Genomic DNA, 19219 nt, shown 5'->3' on the forward strand with positions numbered 1-19219 from the left:
AGCGGAGCCACAGTGCCTCTGCAAAATAGTCTCGGGAAGGAACTTGTTTTGGTGGAACGTGTACGTTCAAAAGTTGTTTTAGTCGTGCAACAGAAAACTCAGATTGGACAGATAGTCTAGCTAGCTGTCTGGATTTACCCTGCAGAGATCTGAGGAGCAGTTAACCATAGTCCTCACAAATCCATCGGAGTTTAGAATAACACAAAGAAAGAGGAAGGGGACGGACATCTGGCCGAAAATGAGGGTCATCCAGCGGAATTTCCGGCGGCACCTGAACGATCCTGGAAGTGGAACATCGTGGATATATAGACTAGTTGTGCCGTAACAAGAAGACAGAGACAGGTGTAAACAACTGATGTGATGCAGTTTCTTTCTGTGGAGTTATCCTACATTATAGATGGATTATTATTATATTATCAAAAGAAAAATTGTAAAAAAAATTGTAATTGAAGATCGCCCCCTAATCTTACCCCAAGTCTAGACCGCAAACATCACGTCAGCATCGCGCTCGCGTGATGACACCATTCATACGACACTGAAGCGTCTGTACCGGCTCGTCGCACCCAAGCATTTCAAAGCGTTGAGCAGCAAAGGAGCAGCCAAAACTTTCTGTGCAGTGTGCAGTTTTTCCTTTAACACTAAACAGTCACTACGTTTACATGCACATAATATTTGGGTTTTTGCCCCTATTCCAAAAAAAGACGATATTGCAACTAAGCTGTTTACACAGCTAATGAAAGTGAATATTCCACTAATATCCCTGTTTACATGTAGTCGGGCAAAACAGGATTTTTTCTAAGTTTGCCAGCAACGGCGGACTTGTTGGACGGACCGTGTGAACACAGCGTCCCTCTTTCATTCCTTCAACCAGCTTCTCAAAAAGGTCGACGTAGCGATGTGTGTGAAAATCCAAAAACCTGTTGATATCCAAGTCTTTGATAATGTTTAAAAGTAGCTGTGTTTCTCCTTCTCATCGGGTCTGCAGCCTTGCAAACTGTTGGCTGGTTGGTTTGTGTACAGCAACCATAGCAACACACAGAGCTGACCATAAGCCTGCGGTGAAAACCCTGATTGAGACTCATATTCTGAATGCGCTGTATACATGTCCAAACAATGCCTCTAAAACCCAAATAATACCGGAATGTCCCACGTCTTAATCGGAAAATGCTATATTCGGAAAAAGGCCTTATTCGGGATATCCAACCAGAATATGTTGTTTACATGACCTGTATCAAATTCCAAATATTGTCATGAATAATAGTGGAATATTGCTGTGCATGTAAACATACTGAATGTTTCCCCCTCATACTCTCACAGATGTGGACAGCCGCCACACACACTTCTGTTTATGCTACTATACGTTGGCATCAGTGTACACAGACGTGTTCGCTCAGGTGCAGTCAACATGTGGTCATACATTTTGAGCTGCACGTGGACATCTGCACAAACCGTCACAAACATGAGCAGATTACAGAATTTACGACATGCAAAACCGTCGCAGCTTCATGGTTACAGAAAATATAGTTTGAGCTTGAGTTGGATGGATACCTGGTTACTTGTTTACTGAACTGTGTCCGTGTCTCTGTCCAGTTAACCAGAGAGTATTTCAGCAGGGAGCTGAAGCGTCACTACCAAGGACACAACAACACCGACGTCTTCACATCCACATGGAACGCCATCATGACCACGGTGAAGCATCCATTTTATGATTACCACTCCTTTCTTTTGCCTTCGTCCTTATATTATCAACCCAGTGTGACCACAACACCATCTGTGCTTGTTCCCTCCCTTCATGTGTCTCTGTACAGTTCGACTGCTGTGGTGTAAGTGGCCCCGAGGACTTTGAGGAGAGCCTCTTCAGGCTCCTCAGCCCCAGTAAGATGGTCCCCGAGGCCTGTTGCCAGAGGAACAGTTACCCCGGAGACGTCAGTGTGGAGCAGTGTGTGAGCGGCAGCATGGTCTTCAGACACAACAAGGTCAGTAGAGAAAACATGAGAAATGTACACACCTCAGGGTAAAAAAACTCCTGAAAGCAGAGCGCTGGAAGACTCTTTAAGTGAAAGTAGAAGTGCAGCAATTTGAGAACAATCTACTACACTACTAGCTGTGAACCGGGCTGCAATGTTACCCTCTAGGACAAATGCGCAACATCAATTTCCATCCACTAAGTGCTGTTTTTGCCATTAACAGGCTCAGATATTCTAAGTGTCTGACAAAATTATGGAAAGGATCCCTACAGTGATAGACCTTTATGTTTAAGAGTAAAATCCTTTTTGTTTAACCAGAAACTCAGAGACCGCTATCGCTAAACCCACCAGACTCCATTCAAATAAACAGTACTTTTAGCGTGTATAGAGACAGCTTATTTTCACATGTAAATCGGTAAATGGTGTGTTTATTTCAACCAAACCAGGGTGGTGATTGTTGGAACAGTGGAAAGACGAACAAAGACGGCTTTTAAAAGTTTTATTTTGTTTGTGTCGACTTTGAATGAAGCGTGTTTTACGATGGTAAAATTACTGTTAATTTAAATGAAGTCTGGTGGCTTTGGTGAGAGCAATTTCGTGGCTGTTTTTATGTAAAACAAAAATAATCTTAATCTGTAACAGATAGGTCTATCTCTGTAGGGATCCTTTCCATAATATTGTCAGACACTTAGAATAATAATCTGAGCCTGTCAGTGGCAAAACTAGCACATTTGTGGATGTAAATTGAAGGTGCAGAATTGCCTGATTAACTTGCATTGTAGCTTGTTTCGCCGCTGCCGACTGCAGTGATCTTGCTTAATACTGGACCAGTGTCAAACATCAGTCACACAAAAACATGGGGAAATAGGTCCAGGTTGAAAAAACTGAACTAAAACATGATATTGTTTCATAATTGAATAAAACCTTGCTTGAAAGGGGGGTCAAATGTGAAGTTAAACATTATTTACACCCAGGTTAGTATTATAATGCCATGCACATTTAAATGCATAGTCTAAACCATGTTATAACAGAAAAATGGACACACCACAGTGTCAGAATAATGAAATATGGTTTTATAACGTTAGCCTTCTTCATATCTGTGTGTTTTGTTCCTGCAGGGCTGTTACTCTGCGGTGGTGGACTACTTTGAGACGTACATTTACACAGCAGGAGCTCTGGCCATCGTGGTGCTGACAATTGAAGTAGGTGTTCTCACTTCTTTATATTAAAATACTGAATCATTTTAAAAGATTGTTCTTATTTTGATGTAAGGGATTCACGACAGTGATGTCGGTTTTTTAAATTACAAGAAAACAAGTTAAAAACAGCACCAATACATTGAAAAATTCCACATTCTACATTCAAGTAATAATGAAGACTGAATGTTACAGGTTAGTTTTTAAGATGACAGGAGGAGCTTAAAGGGTAACTACCGTTTTTTTCAACCCTATGTTCCTATGTTTTTGTGACTGATGGGAACAACAATCTTTGACATTGGTCCAGTATTAAGCAAGACCGCTGCAGTCGGCAGCGGAAAACAAGCTACAATGTAAGTTAATAGGACAATTGTCCAGCTTGTATTTACCTTCACAAAAGTGCTTGTTTTTCCACTGACAGGCTCAGATTATTATTCTAAGTGTCTGACAACATTATGGAAAGGATTTCTAAGCAGGTCGAACTTTCTGTTAAAGAGTAAGATCCTTTTTTTAAACATAAAAACATCCGCAAAATTGCGTTCGTTAAACCCACCAAACTCCATATAAATAAACAGTAATTTTAGCATCGTAAAATACACTTTTTCAATTCAAAATCGACAGAAACAAAATAAAACTATGAAAAGCCGCTTTGGGTCGTCTTTCCACTTTTCCAACCATCACAACTTTAGTTTTGGTTGAAAAGAACACATAGTTTACCGATTTTAGATGTGAAAATATGTTGGCTCTATACACGCTAAAAGTATTGTTTATTTAAATGGAGTCTGGTGGGTTTAGTGCTAGCGACTCCAGAGCTGTTTCTGGATAAACAGAAAGGTCTCAAAGAGGTTTTAAAGGTCTATCTCTGAAGGGATCCTTTACATAATGTTGTCAGACACTTAGAGTATTAATCTGGGTCTGTCAAAACAAGCACTTTTGTGAAGGTAAATACAAGCTGGACAACTGTCCTATTAACTTAGATTGTAGCCGTTGCCAACTTCAGCGATCTCTCTTAATACTGGACCAATGTCAAAGATTGTAGTTCCCATCAGTCACTTAGACACAAAAACATAGGAACATAGAGATCCAGATTGAAAAAAATGGTAGTTAACCTTTAAGTCAATATTTAAAGAGTCTAATATTCTGCGGAACTGCTGGAATCTTTATTTTGTTTGTATTAAACAAGAGTAGGGTCCTAAATTATCGGTTACATCTTGTTTATCTTCAAGCAATACAATTTGCATACAACAGAAAAGTGAACATTGTTTTAAGCCAGGTTGAAAATGCGTGCTTCATTTTGTTGACATATTAGAGTCAAAGGTTTTTAAAGAGGGGATTTTGGATACATCTTTTTATCACTCCATAAATCAGAAAATACTCTCAACAGCCATTTAAAAAAAAATCTATTTTTTCAATGTTTTTAGGCTTACAATGTTTTATAAATTGGGCTGTGGATGACATCTGAACAAAGCCTTGTGTAAAAAGCTTCAGAATACAGATAGGAATGAAAGTGGAAAGTTTGGTGTGTTAGTGTTGCTGAAGTGGAGATTTCTGGCTCAGAGTCTGAGAACACAACCGGTAACACTTTACTTGAAGGTATCTACATAAGAGTGACATGACATTGTCATGAACACATGAACCCTAACTCTAACTATAACCTGTCGTGACAAAAACCGAATGTCACTTACTAAAAGAAGCGTTATGTCATAAACATTTATGACTTGTTTATAATGTTTATGACACGTTCATGACAGTGTCATGTCACTCTTATGTAGATACCTTCAAGTAAAGTGTAACCACAAAACCTATGGTAAAAGATATGGATTGTAAAATTCAGACATTTTGAAGACACTACAGGTGAATGTTATAGAAACATAACTGTACGGAATGATGTTTTTTTTTTTTTTAACCCTTTCTGATCTGTGTTTCATGTCTCTCTGCAGCTCTTCGCCATGGTGTTTGCCATGTGTTTGTTCAGAGGCATCCAGTAACCGCTGCGTCCGCACACATCATCACCAGCCGTCAGAAAGGCACAAGCAGAAGGAAAAGAAAAACTGTAAAATATGGAATGTATTTTGTACAGTGATAGTTTACATGTCTCATTGGTTTTGTGACATCATTTTGTACTTCGCAGCAGCAGCAGCGCGTTTGAGGTACTGCTATAGACACACACAGGAAGTAATCTGCCACCTACCTGAGGATGAGGTTCTGCGCTGTCCGCTCTGTTTTTCTCAAAAGTAAAGGATTGACACTGGTGCTAAGTCAAGTTCTTCAAGCTAAACACTGAGGGCAGACTGATTTATAGATGGCCACTTCAGTCCAGGACCAATCTATGTTCTGGAAACTGGTCTCAAGGCTGGAAACACACACGCTCTATTGCCCGATTATAACGTCGATGTGGCCATGATGATTGATTTTCAGGATCTTGGAGGGTCTGCACAACACAGTTCAGGTACAACAAGCACATGTTATCCCGCAGTGAGCCTCAGAACAGTCAAAGCTGTCAGGATTACAACAGAAATGTGAATCAACAGTGGACATGAGAGGCTTAACAGGGCCTCATGCAAGAAAACTTTTTGTATTCTCATCATAAACCTTTAAACTTAGGGGCGCCCGGATAGCTCAGTTGGTAGCGCGGGCGCCCATATATAGAGGTTTAATCTTCGACGCAGCGGGCCCGGGTTCGACTCCGACCTGCGGCGCTTGATGCATGTCATCTCCCCTTTCATTTCTTCAGCTGTCCTGTCAATAAAGGCCTAAAAATGCCCCAAAATAATAATCTTTAAAAAAAAAAAAACATTGTGTCCTTAGAGCAGAGGTGTGTTGTGGTAAAGGAGGGATGGTTTGACATGAAGATACAAAACATCTTGAAATCTTGTTAAAGCCACAAAGTTGATCCTGGTTTTTGTCAGAAACAAACGTGATCCAACAAGGCCCAGCGCTGGCCAATCACATTCCTGGTAGATTACTTTGTAAGATGATCGTCTTAACGAACGTTAAAAAAAAGTTGTCACCTCCTTAGGTTTCCGCCCCAAAATGTTAAGTCAGTTTCATCCGCATGCGAAGAAATCAACTTCACGAGAAGAGTTTACCACGCGAGCACAGCAGACACTCGCGGGCGCGTGGTGGCTGCTCTGTGCATGTGCTGCTTAGTTTTATACGCGCAGGTGCCATTCTTTCCCTCTCCCTATGTTTAGTTTTACACCCGCAGCCGCCTGTACACTCTCAATCGTTGGTGCGCAAAGAGCAGTGTTGGGTATAGCGCGTTATAGTAATGTAACTACTTTTTCGGGTAAAAAGTAGTGTAACGCGCTACTACTGAAAATTTGGTAACGAAACGTAGTTCCTTTTTCAATTCGGCGCAACGTTACTTTTCCCAGGGACAGATTTGACAGCGACACTGCCTTCTCAGCTGCGCACTCACAAGCTCCACACGGGACGTGACAGAGGCTGGTAGCAGAGTAATCATGGCCAGCGAGTTAGCAGCCAAAGCTAACTTTTGAGAGTTTTTTAAGCTTCGTGGCTTTTTGCTGGACGGCGCTCTGAGCCAGGCAGACACAAAGCTGACAACCTCCCAGATGGATGCGGTGGAGATGGCCTCATACATACACGCAGCGGACCGCTGTGGACTTGTGTCGGTTGCACGGACACGCAAGGATTTCCAGAAAAGAGGCTGCATGTGTCTACGACAATGCACGGACCATCGTGGCTGCGCGACCAGTACAAGTCGATACAGACATTACATAGTATACACTAACACCGTGTAACGCCGATGACCTGCTGATGTGCATTCAACCCTTGCTGGATTCGTTCATAATCAATCAGCCGTCACTCTGTGAGTAGAGAATCCAGCCTGCAGTGTAGTTCAGACACTTCACTGATAAACCAGAGATGGCTTTATGGTCAAAGATAGTTTTTGTATAATTAACTTCAGTCTCTGCCAGAGACGCCTGCTTTTAAAAGTAACGTAAAAGTAACGAGTAAAGTAAAAAGTTAATTAAGGGTAACTAAGTAAAGTAATGGATTACTTTTTTAAGAAGTAACGAGCAAACACTACTTTTTAAAAGTAACTTCCCCAACACTGGCAAAGAGTGATATCTGCGCGTGTGAAATGATAATTTGCTTGTGGAGCATGTTTAATCGTGCTTGCGAGATATGACATAAATCTGACGCCATACACCTTGGTCTGGCTACACCCCCTATCTGTTCTGGGAGAGGGGAAAAAACACTCTGGTTTGTTTGTATTTTTTTAAACCAATCCCAACCGTGCTGGGCGGCGCTGCAGCCCTGATAGCAGAAATAGTGAGAGAGGAGGGACTTCAGGCTTTATCCCATCATTGTACATCCGTTGAGCCAGACTTAGTGGGAGGAAACCAAAGCACCCGGAAAAAAACCAAGCCGACAACCCACAAAGGGAGAAGAGAACATGCAAACTCTCCACAGATAGGCCCTGCCCGGACCGATAGGACCCAATACTCAGCAGTGCTAACCACTGAGCCACCGTGCCGCTGTCTCATAGTGTTTCTAACCGCAGTGTTTTGGAGTCTGATAAGCCTTCAGTCTCATGCATCTGTTACTCAAACTTTCATGTCTCACTGATACCTGAAGCATCCTGTACAGACCCTTTGCGTTGTTTTAAAGAGTTAGAAGTGACTGTCACATATGAGAGATGTATGCATGATGTTAAACTGTGAGTTCTTCATACAGTACAGACTCTAAAGGAGCTGCTGGAGTCAGTGACAAAATTTCCCGACTAACTAATGCCACAGAATATAAATAAAATATCACCTAAATTTTTTACCCTGTAGACAGACGTGCGGGAAGATATTTTCAGTGGGGGGTGCTCTGTATTCTGCAGACCACTCTACCTCTGTCTCCTTTTAAAATAACTCACTCGCCCCTCCCCTCCATGAAGTACAGCTGAGCTGACGGTGCATCTCGCTAGTCCTAGGTCCAGAATTCTCTTTTGAGACATTGCTAAGTAGCGCTGATAGATAGTAGAAACTCATTCATCGTTGTGTGTGTGGCTGTGAGTGTGCATGCATGCTATGCGTAGGCTGAATCGCAATCGCGTCAAGACAAATCTGATTGGCCAATACACACTGAAGATAAATTAAATAATTTTAAAATTACTAAAATTATCCCTCGCTTCATCCCACACCCCAAACATGACATACAAAATGTTGTGGAACATAAACAACAACCAGAGATATTTATAAGCTATCATGTTATTGTCATCGCAGTTTTAAAGATTTGCCACCACTTCCCGCGCTTATGCTTCTAGAGAAATGCAAAGTATCACGGCTCGTACGACAGGACTCGTGAATTTCATTCATACATTTTTGAATGCAAGAAATTCAGTCTTCGTATAAAAGGTTCTTGCATGAGGCTCATTGTCAACAACACAAGTCATAAATCATTAAAGGCGATGTAAGAGTCTCTTCACATTTAAAAAAAAAAATGTTTGTTTACAATAGTCTGTACACTCATGCAGGGTTCAGTGTAAAGTATTACAATGAGGAGTTTTCCGTATTTAAGTTTGTCGTGGAGCACCTGTAAATTAATGCAACTTCACAACATGAGATTGAATGTGTTCATATGTAAATATGCCTCAGTGGGGCTGTGCCAGTGTACAGTGTGATCATGTTGATGTTGTCAGTAGTTAAATGAAATGGAAGTTTGGCTAAACTGTCATTTTACTGTTAATTGTGTTTTCAGTTGATTTGTATAAAGGGCACTGATTAATATTAAACTAATGTCTGTGATTTTAGTGGTGTGACATTTTATTCATCCTTCATACACAAACACAAATGTTATTTTTGCCCCATGAGGGTCCAAACCGACCTCATAATGCCCGTTTAGTTAACCCTAAGCAGAGGTGGATATATACATAAGTATAAGTACGATTACTTTGGTGAACTTTTACGTGGTTATATGTAAGCTTTGGACAAAAGCGGTAGTGTTTTTACCACAACTGTCATAAAGGTCTTTTCTATACGGTGCTGTATTGCCCACTGTAAAAATAGTAGGCCAACACAAACACGGAGTAAAGGGGTAACCTTTCGCTAAATGGAAGGGGGGTGTAATTATATGTCGCCTACTGACGTAGCCTACACCCACATCGCGCATTGTAAAGTTATTTTATGAATAAAATAGACATATTACATACCTGAGGGCCAATTCGGGGTCGTTTTTGAATCATTTACAATCCCGCAATTGTGTCCGTCTGTTGAAAGCCCGACCGAAGTTAACTCACGTTATCGCCATTGTCTTTCACTTTCCTTTTTAGCTTTTAGTTCTTCGTTTAATTTCCTTCTTTTCTGTGATGGTCCTGCCATAACTACAACAGATAACTTCTAAGATTAGAATTACATTAAAATACAGTTAGGCCTATATAAAGAAATATCCTGCTTCCTTTTACCTGGCTCAAAAGGCTGGATACACTAACACAGGCTTTTTCGGTGTAACAAAGAAATCTGTGACCCTTAAGAATGTGTGGCTGTAGCGCCATCTACCTGCCACAAATCATTCTGTGACTTCGCGGGAAAAATCTAACTCGGGCAGAGGCATAGACTGTATATAAGAATGGACCAACAGATCCCGTTGCTCTGGACGGAGACCAGTAAAGGCCTTTAGAAGCACTTTTCCGGTGAGCGGTGAGCGTTACTGCGCAGCCTCCAACTGAAAGAAACAACGTAAATGTGACGTGAGCAACGTGTCTGAAAGTTGGAAGTCTTCTGGTAGCTGTGCCAAGAGAAATCTCAATAATTCCCAATCTTGCAGAGAAGGAGAGCGTAGGTATATGTAAGGAGATAACATGGACACAGGCTAATTATTGCTAACTAAAATGCTAGTTAACATAATATATAATATAATGTAAGTCCAAACTGCCTGCAAGCTTCTCCTGTACTATACGGTAATTCCTCTACTATGCGACAGTAAGTCGCGTGGTTATGACACAATCGTTAGCCTATTTTTACAAAAACGTCTGCTACGGAGCCATAACGTGAGGTACAAGGTAATGGAGCCTTTGATACATTGTTGTGTTTCTTTAGAAATAAACAATGGACAATAAAGTCTTTAAACGCTTCTGATGTAAAGTTATTCGCTGTCAAAGTGACGTCAAAATGAATGGCAATCAATGGAATGCTAACGGGGGGTGATCGCTTTGTAGCATCAAAATGGCGCCATAGGAGATTCGAGCTACTATTCGAAGCTTACCCCCTTGGGCAGAGGCCTTACTAAAAACTATATAAAAATGGCGTTCTTTTCACTGTTAGTCTCGTTTGCTGTTACAGGTCATTTATGATCATTGTATGAAAAATAACAGAGCTTCAGAAACATTAAAAAGTTACATATAGTCACTTTAAAATGTAGCAAAGTACAATACTTGAAATACATTTTTTAATAAAGTAAAAGTAAAATTGCAGATTTAAAAAAGCTACTTTAAAAAGTAAAAGTTCACAAAAAACTACTCAATTACAGTAACCTGAGTAATTGTAATGAGTTACTTTCCACCTCTGACCCTAAGAACTTTTACCTTATCATTTGATAATTGTGAATGACTCAGCCATCTTTGGGTGTTTATACAGGATGGGCTGTTTTTGTTAACTCCTTCCGTAAAACATGATTAACTTGATAAATTCTTTTGGAACGTCCGTTAGGATTTCCCCCATCGCACAAATACTGCTGACTCCTCAAACAAAAAAACTAAACACAGGATCACATATCAAGGAGTCTTGTGGTGCCTGGTAACCATAGATTCAGTGCATCACCATGATGTTGTGGCTTGTAAACTGATATAAATGTGAAAACAAAAGTGATACGAGGCAGGCAACATTTCTGAACTTTGTGCTGCAGGTACTTGATATTCCTGAATTATATTCACACATTCAAGTATTTGAACGTGTGGAGTGAATCCATCACCAAATGTGGAGAACACCTCTCGAACAGACTGGGACGGCTGCACTGTACCTCGGACTGTTCCTGTCACATTTGGTTGGAGAAGGTACGTTTTATGACACTAAGAATCGGTTTTAATTCAGCAAGTTGAAAGTGTCTATTTGTTTAGATAAATGTATCACATGATGATCTTATTGATTAGAGTATTCACATTTCTGATATATTTATATATATTCTCAATATTTAGTTTGGTCAGCAATCGTATTAGTGTAGTTTCAACCGTTTATCCATTACTTTTAGCGAATCATTTTTGCCATTTCAGGCCTTTATTTGGTAGGACAGCTTAGACATGAAAGGGGAGAGAGAGGGGGAATGACATGCAGCAAAGGACCACAGGTCGGAACCAAACTTGCGGCCACTGCGTCAAGGACTGGGCCTCTGCATATGTGCACACGCTCAACCAACTGAGCTACACAGGCACATCATTTGAAGTGTTTAATCATTACTTTTAGCTAACCATTTCAGCCACCAATGCAATACTTTTAGCTAACTATTTCAACCGTTTAATCATTACTTTAAGCTAACTATTTCAACCGTTTAATCATTACTTTAAGCTAACTATTTCAACCGTTTAATCATTACTTTAAGCTAACTATTTCAACCGTTTAATCATTACTTTAAGCTAACTTTTTCAACCGTTTAATCATTACTTTAAGCTAACTATTTCAACTGTTTAATCATTACTTTAAGCTAACTATTTCTACCGGTTAATCATTGTTTTAAGCTTTCTAACAACTTTGGCAGTTTAGGCGGTACTTTTAGCTATTGATTTCTACAATTTATTCATTACTTTTAGCAAGCTATACCTGTTTAAACTTGCTACTTTAACTAGTTTTCACAAACTTTTAGATAACTGCAAGATTTAGTGTTCCGGTGTTACAGTTGATATATTCTTTTAATCAAATCATAATTTCATTTTTTTTTTTATTAGTTGAGCTTCTCCACAATCTTTCTACGTAAACCCCAACAGCAGACGTATACACGTATATACAATACTTCTACCACCTTTGTGTAAAATAGAAACTATGAGCTAAAAGAGGCTAAAAAGCACCGTAGAGCTGCATAGTTAGAGATATTTTTTTGTCTGGGTTTTGTGACAGCGACTCTATCTTTGACGCTCCTCTGTCTCCAGGCAGCGTTGTGAAAGTGCTCTGTCAGCAGGGTCAGCGGGTCACTTTGCCCTGTTCGTACCACTATGAGGACCACACACACATCTCTCAGCTATCAGTGCAGTGGAGGAGTCCACACAACGAGTTGCTGTGTCACTACATCAAACATAAAGCTTACCAGAACTGCACCGAGGGCTACACCATCACTTACAGCCCCGGCAGCATCGCACTCACCATCCAACACGTCAGCATGGAGGATTTTGGGGCTCATGTTTGCTCTGTGAGCAAACGACATGAGTTCTATGACTACAGCGTGGAGCTGGCCAGGATGTCAGGTGAGTCCGACGTTTGTGTCAGAGCACTTCTTCTTCTTCATCTTCTTCTTCTTCTTCTTCTTCTTCTTCTTCTTCTTCTTTTAATTTCCGGCAGTCTGGATACCTTTACGGCACATTACTGCCTCCCACAGGGAAACAATATTTTCCCATTTAGTATCCTATTTCTGTAGGAATAATCCAGTTGCCTTGATGTATTCAAAGACAGCTTTTATAGTCCCAGGTTGGTTCTCCATAGGATTTAACAGGTAAGTGCTCTTGTTTTTGCACCCAGGCTTTTCACTTCCGCATACAGTCTTTCGAAATGAAAAAAGTCATGGTATAGTACGTCGAAAAAAGTCATAAAAAAGTCATAGTATAGTACGTTGAAAGATTTCATAGTATAGTACGTCGAAAAAAGTCATAGTATAGTACGTTGAAAAAAGTGATTAAAAAGGTCATAGCAAAGTATGTGCATTCCATTAGTAGATGTTTCACCCTCTGTCATTGTTTGCATATTTCACAAAGCCCATCTTCATGCTTTCCTATTTTTTTCCAAGTCCCATGCCAATCCACAATGCCCCAGCCTCAGCCTAGTCATCATGACTGTATCTCTTCTTTCCTTCCCCAAATACCACTGGCCCTTTATCACACTTTTCTGATTGCTGTAATAATGCCACCCCTTGTTTTCCCTCTCCCACTCCTTCTTCCGTACACATTAAAGAGCATCCGTTTGAAACGGGCCTGTTTGGAAACGGCCGATTGCTTGGCCTGTGTGCTTGTAGCTTTCTCCAGAACAATTGCATTCCGAAATAACTTACAGAAGGACGTCAAAGCACTTAATATGCATCTCAACTGTATAGCCTACTGACTCACTGTGTACGTCTACTTCAGAGTAAAACATTGTACTACTACATTTACCTGAAAGAGAAATGTTACTGGTCACACTGCAGATTCAGATTTTACAGACAAAATATACAAATTTACAGCTCAAAGCAACTTAATACAATATAAAGTCTGGCTTGTGTTTGATATCTAGTGTCGGTAGTTTAGTTTAGTTTGGTTTAGTTTAGTTGCACAAAGATATAAAGTACATGCAATAGTTTTTGTTTTTTTTAAAAGAAGCAATTTCAGTGCGGGAGAGGAAAGAAGCCTAAAAGGCTTATCCAGAGTCCTCCCCTTATACAAAAGAGAGAAAAAAGTCCTCTACAAAATAAAAAATAAAAAAAGCAATACAACAATCAAACAAGCCCATTCAATGAATTTCATAGCAGTAGACCTCCATATCTGACAAAAAATGTACTGTATGTCTTGATGAACGACAAAAAGGCAACTGGAAATCATTCTTTTCCTTAGTTGAATGTGAGTGAATATCTGAAAATACGAGTGAATTTCAGCTTGGCTTTTATTAAGAAGTGAGGCCACTATTTGTTTTTTTATCCCTCAACCTTTATTGTGCGGTCGCTTTTCATTCATATTTATTAATATTTAACGCTCGGTTCTGGAGATATTTAAAAGAGAACTGACGCACACACACACACACACACACACACACACACACACACACACACACACACACAGAGGGTCCTTGCTTTCATAGATGTGAGCTGGGATACTGTGTGGTAACAGGATGTTTTGTTTGTTTGTTTGGTTTGTTTCTTTAGAGTCGGTCACTTCAGCACCGAAGAGTGGAGGGAAACAGTCAGGTATGTGTACACGTCACACTTATTTCTCCTTACACAGCAAACTTTTCACTGTTAAGGATATTTCGCCACATTTCAGCCATCAAACACACAGTAAGCCATGACCCTTTTAGTTAAATGCAACACTGGAAGACGTATTCAGATCCTTTACTTAAGTAAAAGTTGCAACAGCTTTGTGCCGATGCATTTTTCAGCTGAACATAGGCTTTTTAAAAACTCTATTGTGATTCAGCAGCGATTCTTCCGTATGATTTTCGGTCGCCTACTACTTCTCCATATTTTCAGCTACAAAAAGCATTCAAATATCAAAATGTTCAGCTCTTTAAGGACATTTGTGCTTGTACTCAACTTTTCTCCACGATTTATAGTTTTTAAAATATTAAGCTTTTTTCTTGTTGCACTGAAAGTCAATGGAGCATTTTTAAATCCTCTTCAGGCTTCTTCCAATTCTAAATGCTACTCCTCCCACATACTTTCACCTACTGACGACATTCAAACTTTAAACTATTCACCCAACCTTCAGCTATTACAAATTGAATCAGCTTTATGATATCTTTAACAGTTTTATTGTTATCCCTGTTTACGTTTTGTGCTTTTTAGACTTTTTCTGCATTTTTAAGGGCTGCTCAGTGTGGATGATGTCACAGCTACAGTGCAGAGGAGAGAGAACAGCGTCCTAAAACTTTCTCTTTAACTTGCTCTCACGGCCACAATTCTTACTTCTCATACACCATTTATACGTCAAAAAGTAGATATACTTTCAGCCTGACTTTAGGACATTTTAGGCTCAGTGAGCCTCCAAATGATGAGCCACAAGCATTCCACGTTGACAGCTCTTCTTCAACATCCTCAACATTTCTGGACAAAAGCACAGAGTACCAGTTTTTAAAATAGCTGAGATGCCCATATTTTTTTTACTTTATCCACATATATATATATATATATATATATATATATATATATATATTTATTTATTTATTTATTTTTTTTCGGGCTTCTTCAATGAGAAGTTTACGAGGGCTCTAACAGTTAATCTCAGATAGATATACTATACTATGGCTTTTTTTTTTATCACTTTTTCCAAAATAATATACTTTGTCACTTTTTCGATATACTATACTATGATTTTTTTTTACATTCTGTACTATTATTTTTTTCAACATACTATACTATGACTTTTTATGACTTTTTTCGACATACTATACTATGACTTTTTTCAACATACTATACTATGACTTTTTATCACTTTTTTCGATGTACTATACTATGACGTTTTTATGACATTTTTATGACTTTTTTCGACGTACTATACCATGACGTTTTTATGACTTTTTCGATGTACTTTGCTATGACCTTTTTAATCACTTTTTTCGACGTACCTCTTCTTCTTCATCTTCATCTTCATCTTCATCTTCTTCCGCTTATCCGGTAACGGGTCGCGGGGGTAGCAGCTCCAGCAGGGGACCCCAAACTTCCCTTTCCCGAGCCACATTAACCAGCTCCGACTGGGGGATCCCGAGGCGTTCCCAGGCCAGGTTGGAGATATAATCCCTCCACCTAGTCCTGGGTCTTCCCCGAGGCCTCCTCCCAGCTGGACGTGCCTGGAAAACCTCCCTAGGGAGGCGCCCAGGGGGCATCCTTACCAGATGCCCGAACCACCTCAACTGGCTCCTTTCGACGCGAAGGAGCAGCGGCTCTACTCCGAGCTCCTCACGGATGACTGAGCTTCTCACCCTATCTCTAAGGGAGACGCCAGCCACCCTCCTGAGGAAACCCATTTCGGCCGCTTGTACCCTGGACCCTTTTTCGACGTACTATACTATGAAATCTTTCAACGTACTATACTATGACTTTTTTATGACTTTTTTCGACGTACTATACTATGAAATCTTTCAACGTACTATACTATGACTTTTTTATGACTTTTTTCGACGTACTATACTATGACTTTTTTTTATCACTTTTTTCAACGTACTATACTATGACTTTTTTATGATGTTTTTCGACATACTATACTATGACTTTTTCAATGACTTTTTTCGATGTACTATACTATGACATTTTTCAACGTACTATACTATGACTTTTTAGCACTTTTTTCGTCATACTATACTATGACTTTTTTATGATGTTTTTCGACATACTATACTATGACTTTTTCAATGACTTTTTTCGATGTACTATACTATGGCTTTTTATCACTTTTTTCAACGTACCATACTATGACTTTTTTCAACGTACTATACTATGACTTTTTATCACTTTTTTCGACATACTGTATTATGACTTTTTTTATGATGTTTTTCGACATACTATACTATTACTTTTTTATGATGTTTCTCGACGTACTATACCATGACTTTTTTCGACATACTATATTATGACTTTTTATCACTTTTTTCGACATACTATACTATGACTTTTTTTATGACGTTTTTCGACATACTATATTATGACTTTCTTATCACTTTTTTTGACATACTATACTATGACTTTTTAATGGCTTTTTTTTAAAATACTATACTATGTCTTTTATTCAACATACATACTACGACTTATTTTTATCACGTTTTGACGTACTATATTATGACTTTTATGAAAAAAATTTAATGTATTACACTTTTGTTTAATACATTACTGGTGTTATTCAACATTTCAATGAAATTCATACTAATTAAAACCATTCCCACTTTTCCAACTATTCTCATTACTTCACCTTCTTCTTACGCAATCATGCCAGCAATCCAGTTTAGCTTTAGCAATTTAGCTTTTCAGCATTCACAATCATTTTCTGCAGGAATATAACAAACATTCAACATCAGCACATCTGGAGATACATTCTTTTTACTGGACACTAAGGGGATGAAAAACTGTCATCTTAAAGTAACTAAAGCTGTCAGACAAATGTAGTGGAGTAAAAAGTACAATATGTTCGTCTGAGAGACGGAAGAAGTATTCAGATCTTTCAGTAAAATGTAATGTGATTTAACTTAATTGTACAATGTAACAATCAACGTAACAATCAAACATTTACCTTGTATAAAAACAAAGAGAGATGCATTGTGCCAGGTAGTAGCACAATTGTCACTATCCGCCTCCCTGGGCAGGTAAAGTACTACACGTGTTGGTACATTCACTGTTGGTTTTAGACTTTTATTGGCATTAACAAGAAGAAAAATATAGAATGTCAATTTCTTAAGAGAACATTCTCTAGTGACAATTGTTACCAGGCTGTTTATCCTCTTACAATATAAAACATTGAATAATTTATTAAAGAATAAGAAAGCTTTCATGCAAATAAACCAAACAGAATGTGAACAAACTAAACTAATGTGTGCCTTTGTCTTTTCAGGTCCCACTTGGACACTCATTCTTCTCCACACTTTATTATTTGTTTGCATGTAGGAGAAGAACAGTAGAAATTATATTTATACAATATTTATTCAATGAATGTTAATGCAGCTGCAGACAAACACGCTTCACTGAGCTTGAAATGAAAGAAAACCTGTAAAATCCACACAGAAGCTACACATGTTCTGTACGTAACTCTTAATAAATGTGGTGGTACGGGATGTTGTGTTGTATGTGCTCACAATGTACAGAAGCAGCCTCTAACATGTCTGCACATGTGAACGTGCATCATTGTTTCTGCTGTGTCGCTGTGTGGAAACATTATGGGATTCAGAGCTTCCTATTGGACAGTCTGTGTGTGTGTGTTAGCATGTTTAGGTGCGTGCATGTGGATGTGTTTGTGTGTGTGTGTGTGTGTGTGTGTGTGTGTGTGTTGTGTTTAGCTGACAGTGAAACTGGGTCAGTGGGGCCTCAATGACCTTTTTAATAATTTCAAAGCAGAGCAAAAGAAAGAAAAAAGAAGCTAAATTAAAACCAAGAATTATTGTTTTCAATCAAAAGGAGAGAGCATGATATCCTTCATATATATTCATACAGTGTATATAAAACCATCAATAATTCTCCTCCCAACAATATGACAATTTAGGTAGTTTATTCCTACCCTCTAATATGACCCACAGGAGCTTTTTCCGTCCTCATATCTAAACCAGCGAACTTAACGGTTGTGGCTTTGAACACACCGTTAACGTTATGAAACACTCGCAGTTTGGTTAGGTTTAGGCACCAAAACTACTTAGTTAAGTTTAGGAAAAGATTGTGGTTTGGGTTAAAACAGACGTTACTTCACTTCAGTTACACATGTGACGCTGAACATACATGACTCCTTTTATTCCGTTTGTATTGTAAAGTTTTAAAAAAACTCGGCATTTATTTTTAAACGGGACATGAACCCTGGTCTCCTGGGTGAAAGTCCTGTGTTTGTTTCTCTCACCCCCAATTTCCACCAACTGCGGAACGTCTGCGGATCTGCTCCGGTCAATGTGTGTATTTTCACTGACTGCGGAACGGCTGCGTTCCAACTCTGTCCCAGCTCCGGCAATCTGCAGCCCTCCGGAGCAGATACGCAGAGCTTCTATTTTTGACGGACGACAGAGAGCTGCAGCAATTCAGCATAGGGCAGATTGTGCGGGACAGGAAGTCGAGCACAGAAGCAAAATCAAACATCCGGTTAATTTTCAAAATAAAATACACCGTGCTCATGGCGGATCATATTTCCCTGCACTACACCTTGAAAACGTCATAATGGGCGGAGACAGGCCTGAAGTCGGAATGGAAACAAACTGTTGTTGGTTTTGTGATTCTGTTTATAGAAACTACATCCTGTTATATCGCGCGATCATACGTGAATTCGCGAGATCTCGTAGGTCCTAGTGACTTCAGCTGTCAGTCATGGCCGCAGCCTTTCCGCAACAAATACGGACCTGGTGGGTTTGAAGGACGGCGGAGCACGGAGCCGACACGCAGCGGAGCCGATCCGCAGCCGTTCCGCAGTTGGTGGAAATCCACCATTATACTTTGTCACCTTACTTCCTGCTTTGCTCCACGTCATAATTACTACGGCCA

At 39.5% G+C, this 19219-nt stretch overlaps 1 protein-coding gene across 5 annotated transcripts in view; it reads left to right on the forward strand.

Annotated features, from left to right (window-relative positions):
- LOC116067297 (tetraspanin-18-like) overlaps positions 1-5208 on the forward strand; it is a 48849-nt gene extending 43641 nt beyond the window's left edge. For all 5 annotated transcript variants that reach the window (XM_035999689.1, XM_035999690.1, XM_031323711.2 and 2 more), the window contains 4 exons: positions 1591-1689; positions 1809-1976; positions 3086-3169; positions 5104-5208. In XM_035999689.1, coding sequence (XP_035855582.1) covers positions 1591-1689; positions 1809-1976; positions 3086-3169; positions 5104-5151 — 399 coding nt within the window. In that variant the 3' untranslated portion in view covers positions 5152-5208. The remainder of the gene's footprint in view (positions 1-1590; positions 1690-1808; positions 1977-3085; positions 3170-5103) is intronic.
- The last annotated feature ends 14011 nt before the right edge of the window (positions 5209-19219 follow it).

Source organism: Sander lucioperca, chromosome 3 (genome assembly GCF_008315115.2).
Source record: "Sander lucioperca isolate FBNREF2018 chromosome 3, SLUC_FBN_1.2, whole genome shotgun sequence".
Classification (NCBI taxonomy): Eukaryota; Metazoa; Chordata; class Actinopteri; order Perciformes; family Percidae; genus Sander; species Sander lucioperca.